The sequence below is a fragment of the Eutrema salsugineum genome, unplaced genomic scaffold, assembly GCF_000478725.1.
Source record: "Eutrema salsugineum unplaced genomic scaffold, Eutsalg1_0 scaffold_6, whole genome shotgun sequence".
Classification (NCBI taxonomy): domain Eukaryota; kingdom Viridiplantae; phylum Streptophyta; class Magnoliopsida; order Brassicales; family Brassicaceae; genus Eutrema; species Eutrema salsugineum.
In genome coordinates, this window is record NW_006256547.1 from 427671 (window position 1) to 447380 (window position 19710).

Sequence of the window (19710 nt, forward strand, 5' to 3'; positions counted from 1 at the left end):
TGCTTGGTTTGTGCTCTAAAGGGGATTTTACATGTCCGCTTACTAAAATGGATGTGTGTTGAGTTCATATATTCATGTTAAAATATGCCACAGAGCGACTGATTTTAGTGAAGATATTGCAATGGTCTTCATTGGTAAATCAGTATTGTTGATTAAGTGATGTCATAATAAGTTGGAAATAAACCGAAACTTTGCAATATTTTTTTTGGGTCGTAGAAAAAATAAGAAACTAGAATTGTGTTGAAAGTGTGTTTCTGCACTTTAAATTCATCAGAAATAGGCGTTTAAATCAGTTTTTGTACGATCACGAGATTCACAACAAGTGTGACATTTTCCCTTTAAAGAAGCAACAAAACAAGTGTCCCCGCGCATGTGAGCACCGTTGGCCAAAATAGAAAAAGATATCAATTAATAATCTAGATGATAAAAAAGCTCTATACAGTATACATACAGTCACTGATTCTAAACAATGGAGCAAAATTCAAAAATGAGAGTATTGATTAATGAAATACTTCCAAAAATATATGATAGATATAACAATAAAGATATTAATTATTTCTGGAAAGATAAATTTATAAACAACATATGTGAAATTTTTATGAATAATACCGTTGCTTATTTTGATCATTCCTTTCAAGAACACTGTTTTCATAAGTTTTACGTAACAAAAATTACTTACCACGAATGTTTGGTGTACAACACTTGAAACTGTAGTCTGATTTATTTTTATTGTAATGTTACAAACGGTGTTTTCGCTCTAAACTGAACTACTTTGGAAGTGGGTTAACTCCTCTACTGATTTTGATTATCTAAGGAAATTAAAAAGACTAGTGGGAAAAAGATTCAACCTTGTCGAAGAAAAAGAAGAAAGCTAAGCCTTTTACTTTCTTTTTGTTTTCCCCTCTTCGAGAAATAATAATACTATTGAGGTCGATTAACAAATCGATGAAGCCCGCGTTTTAGTACCTAAAACATCTTTTGTCTTGTCTTAAAACCCCAATCAACAGTAGTAGTAGATCGAAGATCATTCATATTTCTCTCTCTCTCTCTCTGCAAAAGCTACGGAGCGATGTCGGCGTGCATCAACGGCTTAAGCAGAGCCGTGACAGTCTCTCTCCTTCTAATTTCTTTCTCCGTTTCATCTGCTTGCTCTAATGGAAATTGCCAGGTCTCGAAAAACCGGGTTCTTGATTCTATTTGCTTATTTCTCCGGTTTGTTGGTATCAAATTGGGTCTAAATCTGTTGGGATCTTTGCAATTTTCTCTCTTTTCTCAGATGCTGGATTCATGCTCCTCAGCCACTGACTGTGTCTCAGGTTTATACTGTGGCAACTGTCCTGCTATTGGAAGAACTAAACCCGTTTGCACAAGAGGACAAGCCACAATTCCTACTTCTATTGTAAGATTTGTTTCCTCTAATTGGTTTTTCTTTTTTCCCTCTAGATTTGCCAAGTTGTAGATGGATTGTATCAGAAGCAGGATAGTCTAGATCAGCAGTTGGTTGTATCAAAAGTTTTGAACTTTGAAGATAGGCTTTGCTCAAGATATTTATTTGGTGATTGGAATATATGTGTTTTTTCTTTTTTGTAGATCAATGGATTACCTTTCAACAAGTATACATGGTTAATGACTCATAATGCCTTTAGCAATGCAAATCAACCGCCTCTGCCTGGTGTTGAGAGAATTACATTTTTCAATCAAGAAGATACTGTAACTAATCAGCTAAGAGTAATGTCTTTATTACTCTGCCTTTTTTAACCCTATTTTCCAAAATTTTCTGCCTTTTTGGTAAAATCTTGAAAATGATTTGTTGTAGAATGGAGTTAGGGGACTAATGCTGGATATGTATGACTTCAACAACGATATCTGGCTTTGCCATTCGCTTCGTGGGCAATGTTTCAACTTCACTGCCTTTGTAAAATCCACCTTTCAGCTTATCATTATCGGATCCAAAGCTCAAAAACCTGATTGGATTGTTAAAATGTGAAATTTGTTTTCTTTGTTTGTTTTTCCTGTCAGCAACCTGCAATTGACACTTTGAGGGAAGTTGAGACATTCTTGAGCCAGAACCCAACTGAGATTGTTACCATCATAATTGAAGATTATGTGCACAGACCTAAAGGCTTATCAACTCTATTCGCTAACGCTGGTTTGGACAAGTACTGGTTTCCTGTTTCGAAAATGCCCAAAAAGGGAGAAGATTGGCCTACTGTGACAGATATGGTGCAAGAGAACCACAGGCTCTTGGTTTTCACTTCTGTTGCCGCTAAAGAAAATGAAGAAGGCGTTGCGTATCAGTGGAGATACATGGTCGAAAATGAGTGTGAGTGTCACTAAAAGTTTAGATCTTTTTTTCTTTTCTTTCTAGAATTGTCTTTGAATAACCTTTCTTTTGCCAAATTTGCTATGATTGTGTAAAGCTGGAGATCCCGGGGTTAAGCGAGGTTCTTGTCCGAACAGAAAAGAATCACAACCTTTAAATTCAAAAGGTTCTTCCCTTTTCTTGATGAATTACTTCCCGACATATCCGGTCGAGAAAGACGCTTGCAAGGAACACTCAGCTCCACTTGCTGAGATGGTTGGGACCTGTCTCAAGTCTGCAGGAAACAGAATGCCAAACTTTCTTGCTGTTAACTTCTACATGGTACTGAATCAACCATAAAACTAAAAAATATGACATTTTCTGCGAGTTTTTACTAACGAACCCATGCGGAAAACAATACAGAGAAGTGACGGAGGAGGCGTTTTCGAAATTCTGGACAGAATGAATGGACCGGTTATTTGCGGTTGTGAAACTCTTGCTGCCTGCCAGGTAATAGCTTCTCTACTCGCGCTAACTTTTTGTGTATGAAATGAGATATCTAAAACCTGCACCCGAATTTTGGTTCTTGGTGTTTTCAGCCAGAAGCAACTTATGGTACGTGCAAAAATATTACTCTTCAGACAAGAACTCCGAACATGGATTCAACGGCTGGAACCTTCTCAGGTTCAGTTCAGTTCTCAAGATCCTTAGCTGCTGTTGCCTATTCACCAAACACCATTGTTGTCTTGTGCTTCTCATGGCTTCCATTGCTGATGCTTCTACTATGACACAACCAACCCACTTGGAGAGATTCTTAGGTTAGAGAATCTTGATCCCTTATTTGGAATGAATGACAGATCCCAAGTTCAGGAAACGTGAAAATTTGCCCTAGAAAGAGAGTTTCTGATTGAATTCTTGTATTGTAGACTGCAGATTTATAGGCAAAAATCTTGTGTATGTGTGTCTTCAGCTTCTGTTGAATCTTATGCAACTTATATATATATATATATATATATATATATAGAGAGAGAGAGAGAGAGAGAGAGAGAGAAACACAATGCTACTTCAATGGAAACTTTACTGAACACTTTATATAGTCTTACTGATGAGCAGATAAGGTATATGGAGATTCCAATTTTATGAATTGCTATGTACAAGGTAAAGCAAAAAACAAGATAAATGTAACAGCGCTAGACAGCATGCAACAATGGTGGTGGGTTCTGAGAATTGAGGAGCAATTGAATGGGTTTGATCTCAAGTGCAGGACTGATGGTAAGTAAAGCAATGAAGCAATCCACAGGAATCCTAGTTCCCCATAAGTTGATCGATTCGAGTTTTCTGCATTTGTTAACAAGAACGAGAAGGCCTCTCTCTGTCACATGGCGGCAACACCACATACTGATTGTCTGCACAACACATAAAAGATCCGATTTTGAAAGTGGTTCTAATGATTTGGAAAAAAGAGAGACTAGATTATGGTTACCTTAAGATGATGGCAGTATTCTGCAATAGCGAAGAGAGACTCGTCGGTGATGAATGTTCCTCCTATGTTCAAGTGTTGCAATGAAGAAGTTCTTGATATCTATCAAATCAATTCAGGATCCAAAAAAAAGGAATCTTTGAGATATTAAATAAATATTCAAGATTCCAATTCACATAAAACGGCATTACATTACCAGCTGAGCAACACCAGAATCAGTAATGGCGGTCATGCCCCATAAAGAGATTGAGGTTAAATTGGCTACACATCTAGCAGAAGCTATTTGGTAAAGACCATTATCAGTTATATGGCAACCCCATCTGCTTCGAGATCTGCAAACAGAGAAACTGTATGAAGAAACAGAGTTTCTAGTTGGGTATCGTATTGACTAAGCCAATGTCCTCTAAACCGTAAAGGTAAAGTTGGAAACTTGACCAGACAAACTTCACAAACCCAACAATGTTTTGACTCTCAAATCAATAGGGAGGAAAAACGCCACTGAAGGTCCTCAGAAATCGCGATCATAAATAACAAGCAAAGAGAGAGAGAAAGAGAGAGATTACATGTCGAGTTCTTTGAGATTGTAAGCAAGATGTACGAGACGAGAAGTGGAATCGTCGTCCATTTTCCAACCAGCAAAGCTCAGAGATTCTCTTCTCGCCATCGATTGATTCACAGCTTTTCTCCATTTCTTACAAACCCCACTTGCCCTTTAAAAAGAAAAACCCCATAGTCAACAAAAACTTCAATTTCTTCATGAATTAAGGAAAAATCAAAACTTTACAACTATCACCAAACACTTACTGCGCCAATTCAGTGAAAGAAGTAACAAGCGAAAATATATAAGCAAGAAGGTCTAACGGTAAACGATCGATCGCAGCTTCTCCATCCATGATTTATAGAGTTTCAGACTTATTTGCAGATCATATGCACAAGTTTTTATTTATGCAAATCTCTTCAATAGTTCTTCATAATTGCAGAGGAAGAAGATGTTGTCATTTTCATAGTCTTACAGAAGATGTGGTCATCGTTCCGTCATAGTTTTGAATCGTTATAATTTTTTGAGTTGTTCTTTTTTATAAATTAATCGTTATGATTTGATTAATTTGTTTTAATTACATGGTCCAATATTTTGCGTGGGAAAGTGATCTAGACTCGGTCTTTTTCTTTTATAATGCCACGTGGCACGTGCCACACCCTAAGATCCTAATACAATATACACTATTATTTTGTGTGTTGCTTCACAAAATATTTAAATGTTCGTTCACCCGATCAATAAATAACAGATACGATTGCTAGATGTAACGTGACGTTATCTGTATTTTCTTTTTCTCTTCTTACATTTGTACTTTCGTGTTCAATGGGTTCTTGCAAGAACACGGCTGATCAATAGTTTATTTATATGTAATTATTCATTAGTTTTACACAAACGAAGAACAAGAACAAAATTACATAGATATTTTAGCTCACAAAGATCAAATTCATTTGTCCATTGGCTCGCTTGTAGCATGAGTTAAGGCCATAACATGAGATGATATATTTTTTTTTTTTTTGAGATGAGCATTTTCAATCCACAAATACATGTTTTAAATTTTAACAACTTCGACTAATCTACTTTTTTTTTATTCTTTTTTTTCCGACGACTGCGACTGATTTACTTATACAACACATACATGCTTTAAAAACTCAGCATCAGTCGATAATTTCTCCAAAACGTGGGACGATAAACACGTTTGGATCTCGATGTTTCCTTGATCAATTCCCGGATAAACAATGAGTTTACCATCGCTGGTATTACCCGGTCCAGCTCGAACCGCAATCGGTTTACCCCAACCGAAATCATTCCCAAACACATTGAACCAAGGTGAGCTAGCGACAATGATAGAATTGCTACTCACAGCCACATGATTCGGTATTATCGGCTTCTTCACCCAATTCTCAGCGAAAACTCTGAATTCTTCATTCGTTTGAGACCCCACAGTTTTGTTTATTTGCAAAGCAGCCCAACCCAGCCCATTGCTAAGCATTTCTCCGGCGGTTGTTGTCGCCGTCGCGAATCCGACCACGTTTCCAAAACACTCTTTTTCGAGCGGAGGGTTTAGTCTTCGTCGCATATCCATCAATAACTTGCAATGAATCACTTCCTCCGGATTCAGATCACTGTTTTTGATTATCGATCGCCACATATGCGCCGAAATCGCTTGAAGCGATGAAATTTTCCGATCATCGGGACTCACCTCTCCGTTGGCTTTCGATTTGAGCTCAGAGATGTTTCTACTCGTGAATCGAAAAACCTTCTCTTGCAACAATGATGAAGGAACAACCCGAATCGGTGATGATACCGTCTCCGAGATCGGAATTCGAATCGGGTACTCAATCCCGTCGAGAAACCACCCACGGAGAAGCAAAGGTGAGAAATTTTTTCCGGTGGAGCAAATCTGCGACCAAGTGTTGAAGAAATTCCAAAAGGAAGACCCGTCTGCAACCATATGGTTATAACCAAATCCGATGAAGACTCCATCTTTTAACTTCGTTACTTGGAACGCGATCAACGATTCCGAGATCCCTTCACAGCTCTTAACACCGTTCGCCGGAAAAAAACGATCCAAGAAATCGGGGACGTTACCACCAGCCGGTTCTAAAACATCACTGACCGAAACGGTTTTAGCAGACGCGTGGACGAATTTGACGCCTGAACCATCGCAATCGATGCAGAACGACACCGTTTCATCTTCGTTCTTGATCTTGGTTAGACGACCCGCGAATGGGTAGAAAATCTTCAAAGCAGCGGCAAGAGAGGACTTCAACTGAGAGATTATTTGGGTTTCCGGGTCGGGTTGTGGAAAGAGAAGACCTCTTTGTGGGTATTCGGATCCAAGGAAAAAGAGATCCCAAGGGGTGAGATGGATCTTTACCCGATCCGATACTTCGTCGGGTCGAATAATGCTCTCAGAGATCACTACAACATCTGCCATTTGTTTTTCTTAGTCGTTTTCTTATCTGGTGGAGATTGATAATTTGATGAACACTACAGACTCTGAGTGTGTGAATGAATGATTAAATTTCACCTAGAAAACTACCACGTGGTCCAATGACATGGGCCGCTTTGATTGTTTATTGGGTCATAAATAGCAGGGCCCATTATCTTTATGAAATAGGATAATCATCATACATATAATACAGAGCTAAAATTACACAATTCTGAATTGAGATCAACAGAAAACAGGAGAAAAGATGGACATTTTAGATTTCGACTTCATTTCTTAAACAAAACATCATACGATGCTCACATACTCTTTAAAATCAATATCCAATAAGAGTTTGTCCACTAGCTCAGGCCGTAAGCAGGCCTGAAAATCAAGACTTCCTTCATCGGCTCCTCGGTACACAACGAGTCTCCCATTGAGATATGGCGGTCCAGCTCTTGCAGCTATCGGTTTACCCCAACCGAAATCGTTGCAGTACACATCAAACCGGTGAGAGTTAGTGACAACTAGATCTTTGCTACCAACAGAAACAGGAATCTTGACATTTTTCACCCAATCCTCAGCAAATGCTTTGGCGTTCTCATCCGTTTGTGACCGCTCCATTTTGTTTATCTGCACAGCAGCCCAGCCTAGTCCATGGTCCAGCAGCTCACCGACCGTGACTGTGGCTATCCCGGTCTGACTCACATTCCCAAAACACTCTTCATCCAGCGGTGGATTGAGCCTGCGCCTCATGTTTGTAGGTAACCTGCAATGGGTCTCTTCTTCTCGGCTCATGCCACTGTGCTTAACCATCGAACGCCATATATGTCCTAACACCGCTTGAGTAGACGAGACCTTCTGATCAGCCTCACCGTTGGCTTTAGCTTCCAGTTTCAAAACATTCTCCTTTGTGATATGAAGCATCTTCTCTTGCAAATTGGCTGTTGATGCTGCGTAACTAGTTGTTTTTGTTTCAGGGTCTGGAATGTGGATTGGATAATCAATCCCGTCAAAGAACCAACCTTTGAGGTGAAGACGAAATTGGGAGGTTCCGGATCCCGAATCCTTGGAGCAAATCTCAGACCATGCGTTGAAGAACTTCCAGATCGAATTTCCATCAGCCACCGTAGAGTTATAGCCGAAACCGATAAAAATCCCATCTTTCATCTCAGTCACTTGAACCATAAGCAAAGATCTTGAGACACCATGGTAGTTCTTGATCCCGGTCGCAGGGAAAAAGGAACTGAAAAACCCGGGGACAGAACCGGGCAACTCAAGTACATCACTGACCTGGATGTTTCTAGCCATGGCGTGAACAAACTCCACACCTGAACCATCGCAGCTGATGGAAAATGAGACAGTTTCATCTTCGTTCTTCACCTTGACAAGACGACCAGCCAAAGGATAGAAACGATCAAGTGCAACAGAGAGTGAAGTTTGTAGTTGTGAGATTACTATGTCAATCTTGGGATCAGGTTTGGGAAAAAGGAGACCTCTTTGAAGATAACCAAAACGAAGACGAGAGAGATCCCATGGAGTCAGATGAATTTTCTCCGCCCAACTCGATTTCTTAACATTTCTGGGATTTACGATGCTCCTCGAGATCACCACCAAATCCAAATCTTCTTCCATCGCTTTGATCAATGAGGCTCAGATGAATAAGTCCGCATTTGAAGTACTAAATAAAAAGACCAATAAAAAAAAAAAACAAATGAAATACAGTCACATCTTACTTTATGTGACCCCGACTTGTTTTTCATCATTTATTTTTGCATTTTGTGAAATGCGTACATGTGTTTAATAATAAAGTTTAAGGCTAGGTTAGGTAAGTGAATATGGAATCTACATATGATTGGTTCGTATTTCGCTTCACTTTATCTTTAGTTGATAGACAGTGATACTAACATAAAATTGTAGTGCAATACACGTGTATGTCAATAATTTCACAATTATAAAATATTTTCTTTATTAACTTTAAATTTGAAATCTAATATTTGATATTTTTATTAATAAGCATATTGTATAAAAATATTTAAATGGATCATTATCAAAGTTTAACAAACAAAAAATAATCGGTCCAATTTAGTGTTGAATACAAAAAAACTGACAAATGGATCATTATAAAACTTTTATATGGTTATTAAAGTTTCATTCGCCGAATCTGCACATGTTTGCTAATTCCATTTCCCTTGCATTAATCTTTAACCCGTGAGAATTGTTTTTTTCGTAGCTTATTGGGCCTGTGGATCGTTTTGTTATAAAGCTCTTTTGGCCCAAGTTGGGTGTACCGGGGAATCGACGGCGACGAAATATTTTTTCATTGCGCCGCCGCAACTATCCGACTGACAAGCTTCACGATTCATTTCGGTCTCAGAAGTTGTGAGAAGACGGAAAGCAAACAAAAAAATAATAATGGCGAAAGCGAAGCCACAGAAATCTAAGCTTAAGAAACAACCGCATCAGGTGCGTCTCCGGGCTCATGGTTTTTGATTCGCAGGCGGTTGTCTGATTCAATCACTGTTATCGAGTATTGTAAATTTATGTTTCGATTGTTTCATTGATTCATAGGTGAAGAAGAAGCAAGGAAAGGATTGTGATCTCTCTCAATTTCGTACTCAGCTTGACGCCTTGGGGCTTAAGATAATCCAAGTGACTTCAGATGGTAATTGTTTCTTCAGGTCTGTGTTTCTCTCACAAATCCCAAACATGGTCGATTCGATCATGCTTGAATTGTGAGATTGACATGGTTTTCTCTTCGCAGGGCACTTGCTGATCAATTGCAAGGCAATGAGGATGAACACAGCAAGTACCGTAGCATGGTTGTACAGTATATAGTGGTAAGTCCCATTTCATCTTTTTTTGTTAGCAATCCTATATATAAATATACTCTCAGTTTGATGATATGGATTTTACAGAAAAACCGTGAAATGTTTGAGCCTTTTATCGAAGATGATGTTCCATTTGAGGATTACATTAAAACCATGGACGATGATGGAACTTGGGCTGGGAATATGGAGTTACAGGCAGCTTCTCTTGTCACACGCTGTAATATATGTATCCACAGGGTAATTTTTTATAGGCCAGAAACTAGGATACTATCTGAGAATCATTAGTGTGAAATTGCTGGAATATCACAGGACATGCTTTTGTTCTTCTTGTTGCAGAACATGTCACCGCGTTGGTATATACGCAACTTTGAAGATGCTAGAACCCGCATGATCCATCTGTAAGCAGTAGATGATCTCCCAAGATGGAAATGGTTGAATTTTCTTCTACTTAAAAAAGGTTCCTCTTTCAGGTCTTACCACGATGGGGAACACTATAACAGTGTGCGTTTGAAGGAAGATGCTTGTGGAGGACCAGCCACGCCTGTTGTAATAGAGGTTTTTTACTTCAAACTTTATCTCGGTGTTTATGGTGTAAATGCTCTTTTGCACTGGCCTAATGAGTTCCAGCTTTGTGAAAGGCTGATGCTAAAGTGTCAGCAGCATCTAAACAAGCGAAAGCTATTGAGAGCAACTCCAAAAGCAGAGCGGATAAGTGTAAGGTGGATGCTGCTATCAATGTAGTCATGTCGGGTAGTTGCTATGACAATGCTGAGAAAGCTGAACAGGTGAGATAAGCTGATGCTTGGTTAATTGTGTGAAGAAATATGATCATTAGTCCTCTCTTATCTGGAATCTCCCTTTAGGTTCTAGTACAAGTAAACGGTGATGTGGATGCTGCGATAGATTTCCTGATAGCCGAGCAAGGAATGGAGTCTTTGACTGAAAATGATTCAGAAACCACTTCTGTGGCAGACATCAAAAATCGAGAGGAAGCAAGTGACAGTACAATGGAAAGCACCAAGAAACCAAGAGAAGAAATGAATGAGGAGGAATCAGCTAGCTGCAGTAATATCGAAACAGTCCTTGCAAAGTGCAGTTCACAGACCGATGAGAAGGTTAATTAAAGCATGAAAATAGCTACTTTCCTTTAAGATTGCGTAAGAATGTGATTTTGAGTATTGACTTATGCAAGTAATTTTTGCGGAAAAACTGTAGAAGATCCCGAGGAATAAATCGTGTCCATGTGGTTCAAAGAAGAAATACAAGTCCTGCTGCGGAACAGCAACTGGGAGATCCTCTGTTAAACTGTTAGTGTAAGTTTCTTGATTGGATTCTACAAAACACTCACAAGACATAACCAAAGATGAGAATTTCTTAACTGATTTGCAGGAGCCATACGATGGAGTCGAAGAAGGGGAGAAAGAATTCGAGGAGAGGAACATTGAATGAAGTGGAAACAGATATGGGTGCTCTTTGTATATAATGAAGTCTCACACACTTAAACTTAATGAAATATAAAGGTGATTACTTTTATATTTAATTCATTCTATTTTGTCTGTTAAGAAAGAGCAGTAAGACGTAGTAATTCCGGTTTGGTTTCTCTCTTCTTCAGGGATGAAAAAGATAATCTTCTTCTTACGATCCATTGGAAACTTCACATAACAGCTTGCTCAGGTATTGGGATTGGTTTTGAATTTTGATTTAGGATGTTCACTCGCGGGTTGTTGTATGAATAAATTAACGAGAAAAAAAAAATTAACTCTTATATCGACTCAAGAACATATAATGTATATACGACGGAGTCCATAAATAGCTCTTGAAATAATTCATTTTCTCTAAAGCATATCTTGAAGTTGACACGCACTAGAGCTCAGATGATGAATTGTGATAAATCAGGGATGAGAGAAGTGGAAGGTGCGAGGACTGTGGTGGTTCCAAGGAGAATTGTGAGGAGAGAATCCTGATGATGCTGCCATTCCCACTTGCTCTCCTCCACCGTCCGATTGCTTTTCCGATCCGACGGTCTTCGTTGCCTTCATCGCTAGCGAGAGATCGCTGCCTAATAATCTCTCCTCATCTCTAATCCTACTTCTCATGCTCGTAATCTTTAAAATGATCAATTTAAACCATTATCAAAATTTTATCTATATTCCGACAAATCCAAGATATAATGTATATATATATATATATAAACATTTACCTCGGATTTGATACCAAACTCTTCCGACTTTGATTCTCCTAGGCTTAGATCAAGGTTATGATCATTCCACTTCTTCTCTGTTCATTTTTGTTACCATCAAATTGTTTTAATTGGAGCAAATTCGTATTTTTAAAAACTGAAAATGTAGAATCAAATTACCTGGGCTAAGCTCTTCTTCGTATATTTTAGGGTCAAAATTGGTAACTGCGTCTTTTCCATTACACTTTATTGCCGCTTTATCGTATGCTCTATTATTTCAATATCACGAAAAAGCAAAATGTATATCAATCTTTCGTACCGATAAAAGGAATAGTTATTTCTAAAACGTCATTGATAAGACATTGAACAATAAAAAAGTACCTTGCAGCTTCCATCTCGGTATCAAAGAGACCCAAATAAACGTACCTGAAACAAAGCAGACAACACAGTACAAATTAAAAACTCCGTAAGTGAAAAAAATATATTCAAAAGTAAAAATTTACCCCCAAAACTATTAAACTAGTGAATACTTTTTGTTAAGAAATTGACCCAATCGAGCCTCCCATCTTCCACATTTATGCAAAGTGACACCTCTATATTTCGAACTGCCTCTTGGAAACCCAGGGCTTTGCCTTCGAAGAACATGCATGAACTCTTCCTTCGTCAAATTGCTCATCTGTAGATAATAGTATTTGTTTGTGCTCGAGTAATAATTAATTACTTGAAACTACAATATATATCTAGAAATAATTAATACCCTAACCTGTTTAAAATCTTCCACGTAGTCTTCAATGTCGAAATTAATATCTGCATCTACACCTCTGAATTTAACTGCGGCTCGATCATAGGCACTGTCCCAAATAGTTGTTAATTCACCCAAAATTTATTGTATAACAATAAACTATAATAAACATACTAATCTATATTAGGTTTCTTTCACATTGATATTTGGATAAGGAAGATATACCGAGCAGCAGCATGTGCTGTGTCGAATCCACCTGAAATGTAACCAAAAAACCTTTATCTTGTTAAACAAAACGAATACAAATAGACAGACACATGTAAAATCGTAGCAAGTTTCTATAAGAAATTGAGTTTTTTTTATAAGAAAAAAAAACAAAATATGAACCATACCTAAGTACACTTGCTTCCCACAGTCCCTGCATGATATATTTCAAAACATTTTACAAGAAAAGATAAAATCAAGGTATTGACTCAAATGAAATAATGAATTAATGTTATATGGTTTTTTTTTTGTTATATGGTTGAAGAGAATACCAAATATGTGACTCCCATCTTCCGGTTCGACGATAAAAAGTAACTCCTCTGTACTGAGAGCTCCGTGAGCGAGGTCCACGTCGGCTCTTTTTCACAGGCTGCGATGTCTCCGGCTCCGACTTTTCTGGACGACCCGACCCGCTAGGATCCGACTGAACGATACATTGGTTTCCAGGGAAACCGGGACCGGATATTTCTCCAACTTGACTCGGTTCCATGCTTTTACCCGGAAAAAAATTCCGGGTCACCGGAGGCACAGATAGCAGCCACGTGGTGGATTGGCTCGTTGAGCTTGACACGTGACCAACCCGATTCCCTCTAACGTCTGATTCTTCGTGATGATCTGGTGAGTCGTTAAGGTTCCACATTGCTTTTTTGTAGAGACTGGATAAAAAAAAAGAACAAGAATTTTGGGAGCAATAAGAGAGAAGAAGACTCAGCTGAGAAGAGAACCATCAGAGCAATATGGTGGGATCGAATAAGTAAATAAATAATTAAATAATGAGGACCCACTTTAAAAATCAAAATTTATCAAAATAATAAAGAACTAATATTTAGTAGAAAGCTTTTTTGAAATTTGATTATTTCCCAAAACAAGTGCATTAGCCTGCTTCCTAGTTTTTGGTCTCCTGAGTATTGACACCACAATTCTCTTTATATATAAAGGGAAATTATATTCAGAAATTCAAAATTTTACTGAAACTATTATGGGATGGAAAAGTAGGATGTAGATGGGAGTATCTTATTTAATTTATTGTACTTTTTAGTTTCTCCTACTCCAACTACTCAAAAAAATTTATCATTTTGCCTATAGCAGTAGGAGGACTATGATTTTTATTTTTATCCATTCTTATTATTGGCACAATAATCTTTATCAACGAAAGAAAAAGAAAAATATTGGCACAACAATTCAAAGATGTTCATTTACGAATATATTAACCACTGCTATTAGCCTGTTATCTACAAGATGAGAAAAATGAAAAGATCTAGTGGAATGAGGATTTTTATTTATTTATATGATTTCTTATCAAAATTTGACTTATACATTATCTGCGACAGCGAGAAAAAATATTGACAAACGAAAATTAATAAATATAAAAAGGAGGAGAGACACAAATTATTATAGTAAGTGTATTAAAACAAAAAACAAGAGAGGATGAACAAATCCGTGAAAGAGTTTGGTACGAGAAAAAAAGGAAACGGAAACGGAAATAATGTGAGGGGGCAAAAAAGAAAAGAAGTATTACCGAAAATACCCCCATCCAAGAGTACGGGAAACAGCGTTCTCTCTCTCACCATTTTTCTGTTCATTGCCTTTGATCATCACTACACCTTCACTCTCCTGTTTCCCACGCGTGCACTCACGCTCCCTCTCACGTTAAGACAGTATATAAAAACTAATACACCAACTTTGAAAGAAAAATTTATCCAATCTATCAATTTTTATGTGATTTATTAGTATGCATTTTTTGCTGAATTGAAATTACGTGTTAAATAGTGAGTAAAGCAACAAAAAAATAGGTGTGGGCAAAAGGAGAGCCAAAGCGTGAAAGAGGAATATTACAAGTGGGGAGAAAAAGCCAAACCTTCCCCTAATGGAACTATGACGATGCTTTGATGCTCTCTGTTTCTTTCCCTAAGTGGTAATTATAAAAAAGAACCCTCTCTCTCTCTCTCTCTCTCTCCTGGAGCTCTCTCTCTCCTGGAGCTCTCTATATGTATAAATATTTATCAATATGTGTTTGTCGATTCGATAATGGAAATATTTAACCCCACTGTTGTTTCTCTTAAGTCTTAACAAATCATCATATCGGATAGCTTTTCCTCCTTTTGACTGTAGATAGCTTTTTTCCCCTTATAATGGATTCCAACCCATTTGAAGATTAATGCTCGGAAAATTATTTCTCTTGGTTCTTAATTGGGATAATTTTGAATTTGTGTTTGATGATTTTTGCTTTGTTAGATGATTTTGAGATAAGTCTAGTTTGCGGTTGTTGAATTCTCCTTTTTAGGGCCATATTTCTCTTTTGAAGACTGTTGACTCTGGTATTTTTCCACTTAACAGCCAATATTTATCATTTTAAGCAGATCGTAATCTAATTTCAAATGACAAAATAAGAAATTTACACAAAAACGTGTGTTGATTCGTTGATAAGCATCATGGAAATCAGTTCAGAATATGTTTCCTCTATAACTAAGATATGAATCTCATTATAACAATTCTAAGTATAAATTGTTTTCCTTGAAAATCGTTTTTCATAACTAAAATTAATTATTAGCACGTTTGGAAAGTTAAAATTGGATGGTTCGGCTGGGTTGAATAAGTATTAAATTAAGTTTTCTCAGCAAGATTGACGGCAAACCTAAGAGTTACTAAAGACGACTTAAATTGTTTGTGGTTGGACCATAATTAATCCTAATTCCCTAGTATCATGCGGAATTCAGATCACCCACAATTATAAAATTATAAGAGAAAAAACCTTTAACACGAATAACACATGTAACTAGTAGTAGTAACGACGTTTTAGTTAGTCAGTTTTGGACTAGACAACAGTAATCAAATATTTAATCGAACTGAATTAATATGGATTTAGATATTTTTAGATCATAGTGTACATGAAAAACGTGGCTTGCATCAAACCTTTCACTATCATAATTATAACTCTGTACAAATTTTAAGTGAGTTATAGAGACACATAACACCAAAAAAGTGTGTCGGCACAATCATCTCAGATTAGAAATACTATTGTTATAAAAAATATTCAAATATGATGACAGCTTGGAAACATCGGACGGTCTCGATAAAATCATCCTCGTACCGTCGGTGGATCTAGGCAGTTGAAAATTGTTGGCTCCACTTTTCATCAAGATCACGGAAGCTGATCTCTCTCTGGCCCTGTTCGTTTGTCAGCCGCCTGCGGCTGCGACCTGCGGCTAGACGCTGCGACCAGACGCAGATGATTGTTGTTCGTTTGTCAGCCGCGCGTCTGGTCGCTGCGACTGGTCGCAAGTTTGTTCGTTTTGCAGCCGCACGGTTAAACGCTGCGTTTGATCGCAAGTTATGCATTTTTGTTCGTTTGCTAGCTGTGCGTCGATTTTGTTTTTACCAAATTTTTCATTTAAATAAAATTTTAATTATTTATAAATTTGTACATTTACATTTTAATAAAAGCATACTTTAAATAGTTTCTAAATTTATAAAAAAAATTAGTTAGCAATTATAGTAATAATTTTTGTAATCAAATCTAATTATACCATTATAATCTTTGTGATAAAATCATACAATTTACTAAAACAAAAAAAAAGATAAACTAAATCATTAAAATAAAATAAACCAAGTCATAAATTAAGTCATTAAATATAACAAAACATACGTAATAATACACCAAATCATAAAGAAACAAAAAACAAAGTCATAAACTGAAATATCTAATAAGGTAATCGATGACGGCTACCATATTCAGTTGTGAGAGTGTCGCGCAAAGCTTCCATCGCTCTATCACCGGTCGGCTCATAAAAAATATGTCCACCATGATCTTCTTCACTGCTACTATCATCAATTTCTTCATCTTCTTCCCTTCTTACATCTTCATCACCATGAGTATTATAATCTTCTTTATGCCTCTGCCTCTGCATTTCTACCTCTATATGCCTCTGCATTTCGACTAGGAGGGCGAACCGGGATATGAGTTCCATCAAGTGCTCCAATACAGTTTTTAAATGGTCGATATCGGTTTCCTTTCGTCAAAACGGGGTGTACTCTTGTAAACTCACCTTCTTCTGGTTTTAGTGTATCTGCGGCAAACTTGAGAAGAACACTCAACACATCATCAAGTTTCCTTTTCACTGTATCCAATGACCGTTGATATCTTTCAGCTATAACCCGCATAGTCATATCTTGACCGACCACCTCAAGAAACATGGCAACAGATTCCTCAACGTAAACATTTTCAGACTCCCTTAATCCATATCGCCTAGATAGCATCTTGCACAATTCTTTAAATGGTCTCTGCTTCATTCGAAGAATATCATAACATTGCTGATCTGATCCATGCATAAGCTTTTGAACATGACGCCATCCGGCTCCTCGATCTGTTCTATGACTCAATCTCTCAGCAGTAAGCAAATAAAAAAAACCAAGTTCATCATCATCATCTTCATCCTCCAATATCCATCTTCTAACCATCTGCAAAATCATATCAAAAACTTATATCAAGCAACATCGTGAATGCATCATTGGCTATCTTGTTCCACTATGTCGAAAAATCACAAGAATCTCAAGTAAAGGCATTGAACAAGATCACACATCCATGACCCACGAATTCAAGGAAGTTCTTTGTGATGATGATATCATCAAAATAATATAGTTTTAGAGAAAGCCCCGTCTTCTGAAAACCCCTAGTGTCTATTTTTTGAAAACGACTCATCCATGAAAACTAAATCCCTTAAAAAAAAGATTCATCCTTTTTAGGTTGAGCAATTGAGAATATAGAGATATGCAATATTACCTGCACTCCTTTGACTTGTATCTACTGAATAAGCTCTGTAAACACACCTGTTGCATGAATATAAACAAATATATAAGTTCTAAGGCATATCCATGGAGATTCTATACTAAAGCTTTAAAGTTGATCAAATCCAAGACTTTTGTTTCCCACGATACAATTCCACCTCATTGAACTGAAATATTCTTTGCAACAACATTCACATTTTCCACTAATTATCCTTGTACTCTCGCATTCATATTCCTCTTGTCCATCCTATGGCTATCGTTGCATAAAGATAAGCACCAAGCTCCAAATTCAGAAAAAAAAATCGACAGGTTTGCAAGCAAATTAACACAGTTGCCTATTTCCAGTTTGAGCACAAACTTCAGACATGTCTCAATCGATTACTGAATCAAAAACATGGATAGAGAAGAAGAAGAAAAAATATAACACAAAAGTGCCTTTAAGTTGTCATTCAGCTTTAAAAAACAAAAACAGATTGTGTGCAAATCGAGCAGGCATAAAAATGCAGAGATACACTTCTAAAGCAGACGAATCTATCAAAAACCCATGAGCTACAAAAGAACCTAGCAACGAGATCGAACTTTCTCCGACACTAAAAAATCAATAACACATTCTAATTTTCAAAAGTCAATCAGATTAGATTTACAGATTCGACCTGGGAAGAGAGAAGAGGATTGATGGAGTTTGGAAGGTGGGTTTAAAGTCGCTTCTGCTCCCGATCCATTAAACTTTTAAGCTCAGCTGATGGAGAAGATGGAGAAGATGAATGGGGAAGAAGAGTTTCGGCGCAGAGAAGAGAGAAAGATCTCGACACTTTTTTTTTTTAGGGTAAATGTCTTTTGTAATTAACAAATTGTTATAAGGTTAGCTTTGTAATTTACAGTTTTAAACGCCGCGTCTTTTGTCACAACGCTGGATTCCAAAAATTAAAGACGCAGAACGCAGCATTTGGACGCCGCGTCTGGCCGCAGGAAGCTGCGTCAGAGTAACGAACAACAAACGGACGCAAGCCGCAGCCGCAGCCTCCTGCGGCAAGCAAACGAACAGACCCTCTCTCTCTCTGCAACGTGACTCACGTGAATAACCTTTTTTATGTATTTACGTTTTTCTTAGTTTTTGATTTATATGTATTGCTAACATATTGTATATTTTTGCAACAAAAAAACATATCGTAATCATCATATGTTGATTTATCACTGTAGTTGATTGGTGTATAGTTTTCGAAGCAAAACTCCTTCTAAGATTTATACTCCCTCCGTTTCATATGACATATTTCACACAGATTAAGAAATTAATAAAATATACAAATATATTCCTAATTAATATATTTTTATAACATTTAATTACAAAGACTATTATCTTTAAATGATAGATAAAACAGAAAATAAAGGTAAAAAGTTACATAAAAAATGCAGAATAATACTCTTTTTGAAACAAAAAATAAAATCTAAAACGATACTTATTATGAAACAGAGACAGTACTTTTTTTTTTCAATTAAGTTTCTACTTATTAATATAAAGCATCTTTTAATAATTTCCGAGCAATTGTGTTATATATAGATAAATAGAAAGCTAGGATTAGGGGCCAGTGGTGGTGAAAACTTTGCTTCGAATTGGAATTCAAGAAATTGATGGGTGCGCTAAAGCCAAGGTATTTATATTCTTATTCGATAAACTTGCTAATACAATTTGTTTTCTTGGTTTATTCGTCCAAACCAATTTCCAAGTAGTACATACCAAAATTGTCTAAAGGCATCGCGCAAGAAATCTACTAATAAAACAAGAAACAAATTTTCTATAAAAGATTCATGTAAAAAAGTTATTTTTTCTTTGAATATAATTTAACATTTTATACAAAAAAAAGAAATCACTAATAAAATAAGAAAAAAATAAAGCAAAATTGTACAAGATCAATAAGTATAAATCTCTTGATTTTTAAAGATTCTTGAAGAAATCGTCTATTACAAAATATTATATTTCCCCCGTTCTTGAGCGATGGCAGGCATGTCAGCAACGTACTTAATTATGTCCGAACAATACAGCTCATAATTTCTCATGGGCCGGATTGGGCTTTAATTAGACCCATTATCAAGCTTACTGAACTGAACCAAAATCTGACGCGAGTAAAATGTAATGTCAGCAAAGTTTTGTTACGTTTCTTAG

At 36.9% G+C, this 19710-nt stretch overlaps 7 protein-coding genes across 8 annotated transcripts; 2 read left to right on the top strand and 5 right to left on the bottom strand.

Moving 5' to 3' along the window:
- Positions 1 to 972: 972 nt before the first annotated feature.
- On the top strand, positions 973 to 3303 carry LOC18012211 (PI-PLC X domain-containing protein At5g67130). The gene is made up of 8 exons (XM_006393849.2): positions 973 to 1168; positions 1277 to 1399; positions 1591 to 1728; positions 1817 to 1915; positions 2020 to 2323; positions 2421 to 2644; positions 2726 to 2812; positions 2902 to 3303. Exons 1-8 carry the CDS (start codon positions 1070 to 1072, stop codon positions 3088 to 3090), a joined length of 1263 nt encoding a protein of 420 aa, XP_006393911.1. The 5' UTR covers positions 973 to 1069; the 3' UTR covers positions 3091 to 3303.
- A 63-nt stretch (positions 3304 to 3366) lies between these two features.
- On the bottom strand, positions 3367 to 4815 carry LOC18012212 (F-box protein At5g67140). Its single transcript, XM_006393850.2, has 5 exons — positions 4587 to 4815; positions 4346 to 4492; positions 3979 to 4114; positions 3786 to 3884; positions 3367 to 3708 (listed from the first exon to the last, which is right to left on the bottom strand). The coding sequence occupies exons 1-5, from the start codon at positions 4673 to 4675 to the stop codon at positions 3493 to 3495; spliced, it is 687 nt and encodes a 228-aa protein (XP_006393912.1). The 5' UTR covers positions 4676 to 4815; the 3' UTR covers positions 3367 to 3492.
- A 521-nt stretch (positions 4816 to 5336) lies between these two features.
- LOC18012958 (uncharacterized acetyltransferase At3g50280) lies at positions 5337 to 6834 on the bottom strand. Its single transcript, XM_006393851.2, has one exon. It carries the CDS (start codon positions 6755 to 6757, stop codon positions 5441 to 5443), a length of 1317 nt encoding a protein of 438 aa, XP_006393913.1. The 5' UTR covers positions 6758 to 6834; the 3' UTR covers positions 5337 to 5440.
- A 79-nt stretch (positions 6835 to 6913) lies between these two features.
- On the bottom strand, positions 6914 to 8436 carry LOC18013260 (protein ENHANCED PSEUDOMONAS SUSCEPTIBILTY 1). Its single transcript, XM_006393852.2, has one exon. The coding sequence runs from the start codon at positions 8381 to 8383 to the stop codon at positions 7058 to 7060; it is 1326 nt and encodes a 441-aa protein (XP_006393914.1). The 5' UTR covers positions 8384 to 8436; the 3' UTR covers positions 6914 to 7057.
- Positions 8437 to 9056: 620 nt separating this feature from the next.
- On the top strand, positions 9057 to 11733 carry LOC18013261 (OTU domain-containing protein 3). 2 transcript variants are annotated; one of them, XR_002897690.1, is made up of 12 exons: positions 9057 to 9214; positions 9320 to 9429; positions 9513 to 9588; positions 9667 to 9816; positions 9916 to 9977; positions 10050 to 10134; positions 10218 to 10364; positions 10443 to 10694; positions 10795 to 10892; positions 10969 to 11099; positions 11192 to 11253; positions 11476 to 11733. XR_002897690.1 is itself a non-coding variant. In XM_024151835.1 (11 exons), the coding sequence occupies exons 1-10, from the start codon at positions 9164 to 9166 to the stop codon at positions 11060 to 11062; spliced, it is 1125 nt and encodes a 374-aa protein (XP_024007603.1). In that variant the 5' UTR covers positions 9057 to 9163; the 3' UTR covers positions 11063 to 11099; positions 11192 to 11404. The 2 variants fall into 2 exon arrangements, 1 of the variants encoding a protein (XP_024007603.1); XM_024151835.1 differs by lacking the exon at positions 11476 to 11733 and having other exon boundaries at positions 11192 to 11404.
- Positions 11319 to 13505, bottom strand: LOC18013262 (AP2-like ethylene-responsive transcription factor TOE3). Its single transcript, XM_006393854.2, has 9 exons — positions 13037 to 13505; positions 12893 to 12918; positions 12726 to 12756; positions 12522 to 12609; positions 12289 to 12434; positions 12140 to 12184; positions 11939 to 12027; positions 11780 to 11856; positions 11319 to 11684 (listed from the first exon to the last, which is right to left on the bottom strand). The coding sequence occupies exons 1-9, from the start codon at positions 13402 to 13404 to the stop codon at positions 11472 to 11474; spliced, it is 1083 nt and encodes a 360-aa protein (XP_006393916.2). The 5' UTR covers positions 13405 to 13505; the 3' UTR covers positions 11319 to 11471.
- Positions 13506 to 16652: 3147 nt separating this feature from the next.
- On the bottom strand, positions 16653 to 17348 carry LOC112083359. Its single transcript, XM_024151019.1, has 2 exons — positions 17343 to 17348; positions 16653 to 17222 (listed from the first exon to the last, which is right to left on the bottom strand). Exons 1-2 carry the CDS (start codon positions 17346 to 17348, stop codon positions 16653 to 16655), a joined length of 576 nt encoding a protein of 191 aa, XP_024006787.1.
- Between the last annotated feature and the right edge of the window lie 2362 nt (positions 17349 to 19710).

Bases quoted from the DNA above. Each gene is read 5' to 3' on its own strand.
- LOC18013260 (XM_006393852.2), bottom strand. From the start codon at position 8,383: ATGGAAGAAGATTTGGATTTGGTGGTGATCTCGAGGAGCATCGTAAAT.
- LOC18012211 (XM_006393849.2), top strand. From the start codon at position 1,070: ATGTCGGCGTGCATCAACGGCTTAAGCAGAGCCGTGACAGTCTCTCTC. The intron at 2,324-2,420 runs GTGAGTGTCACT...GATTGTGTAAAG, and splicing joins ATACATGGTCGAAAATGAGT to CTGGAGATCCCGGGGTTAAG. The intron at 2,645-2,725 runs GTACTGAATCAA...AAAACAATACAG, and splicing joins TTGCTGTTAACTTCTACATG to AGAAGTGACGGAGGAGGCGT.
- LOC18012212 (XM_006393850.2), bottom strand. From the start codon at position 4,675: ATGGATGGAGAAGCTGCGATCGATCGTTTACCGTTAGACCTTCTTGCT. The intron at 4,115-4,345 runs GTAATCTCTCTC...CTCTGTTTGCAG, and splicing joins AATCTCAAAGAACTCGACAT to ATCTCGAAGCAGATGGGGTT. The intron at 3,885-3,978 runs GTAATGTAATGC...TTGATTTGATAG, and splicing joins ATTCTGGTGTTGCTCAGCTG to ATATCAAGAACTTCTTCATT.
- LOC18012958 (XM_006393851.2), bottom strand. From the start codon at position 6,757: ATGGCAGATGTTGTAGTGATCTCTGAGAGCATTATTCGACCCGACGAA.
- LOC18013261 (XM_024151835.1), top strand. From the start codon at position 9,164: ATGGCGAAAGCGAAGCCACAGAAATCTAAGCTTAAGAAACAACCGCAT. The intron at 9,817-9,915 runs GTAATTTTTTAT...TTCTTGTTGCAG, and splicing joins GTAATATATGTATCCACAGG to AACATGTCACCGCGTTGGTA. The intron at 10,695-10,794 runs GTTAATTAAAGC...GAAAAACTGTAG, and splicing joins GTTCACAGACCGATGAGAAG to AAGATCCCGAGGAATAAATC.
- LOC18013262 (XM_006393854.2), bottom strand. From the start codon at position 13,404: ATGTGGAACCTTAACGACTCACCAGATCATCACGAAGAATCAGACGTT. The intron at 12,757-12,892 runs GTATGGTTCATA...GTTACATTTCAG, and splicing joins TGGGAAGCAAGTGTACTTAG to GTGGATTCGACACAGCACAT. The intron at 12,435-12,521 runs GTTAGGGTATTA...TATTATCTACAG, and splicing joins ACGTGGAAGATTTTAAACAG to ATGAGCAATTTGACGAAGGA.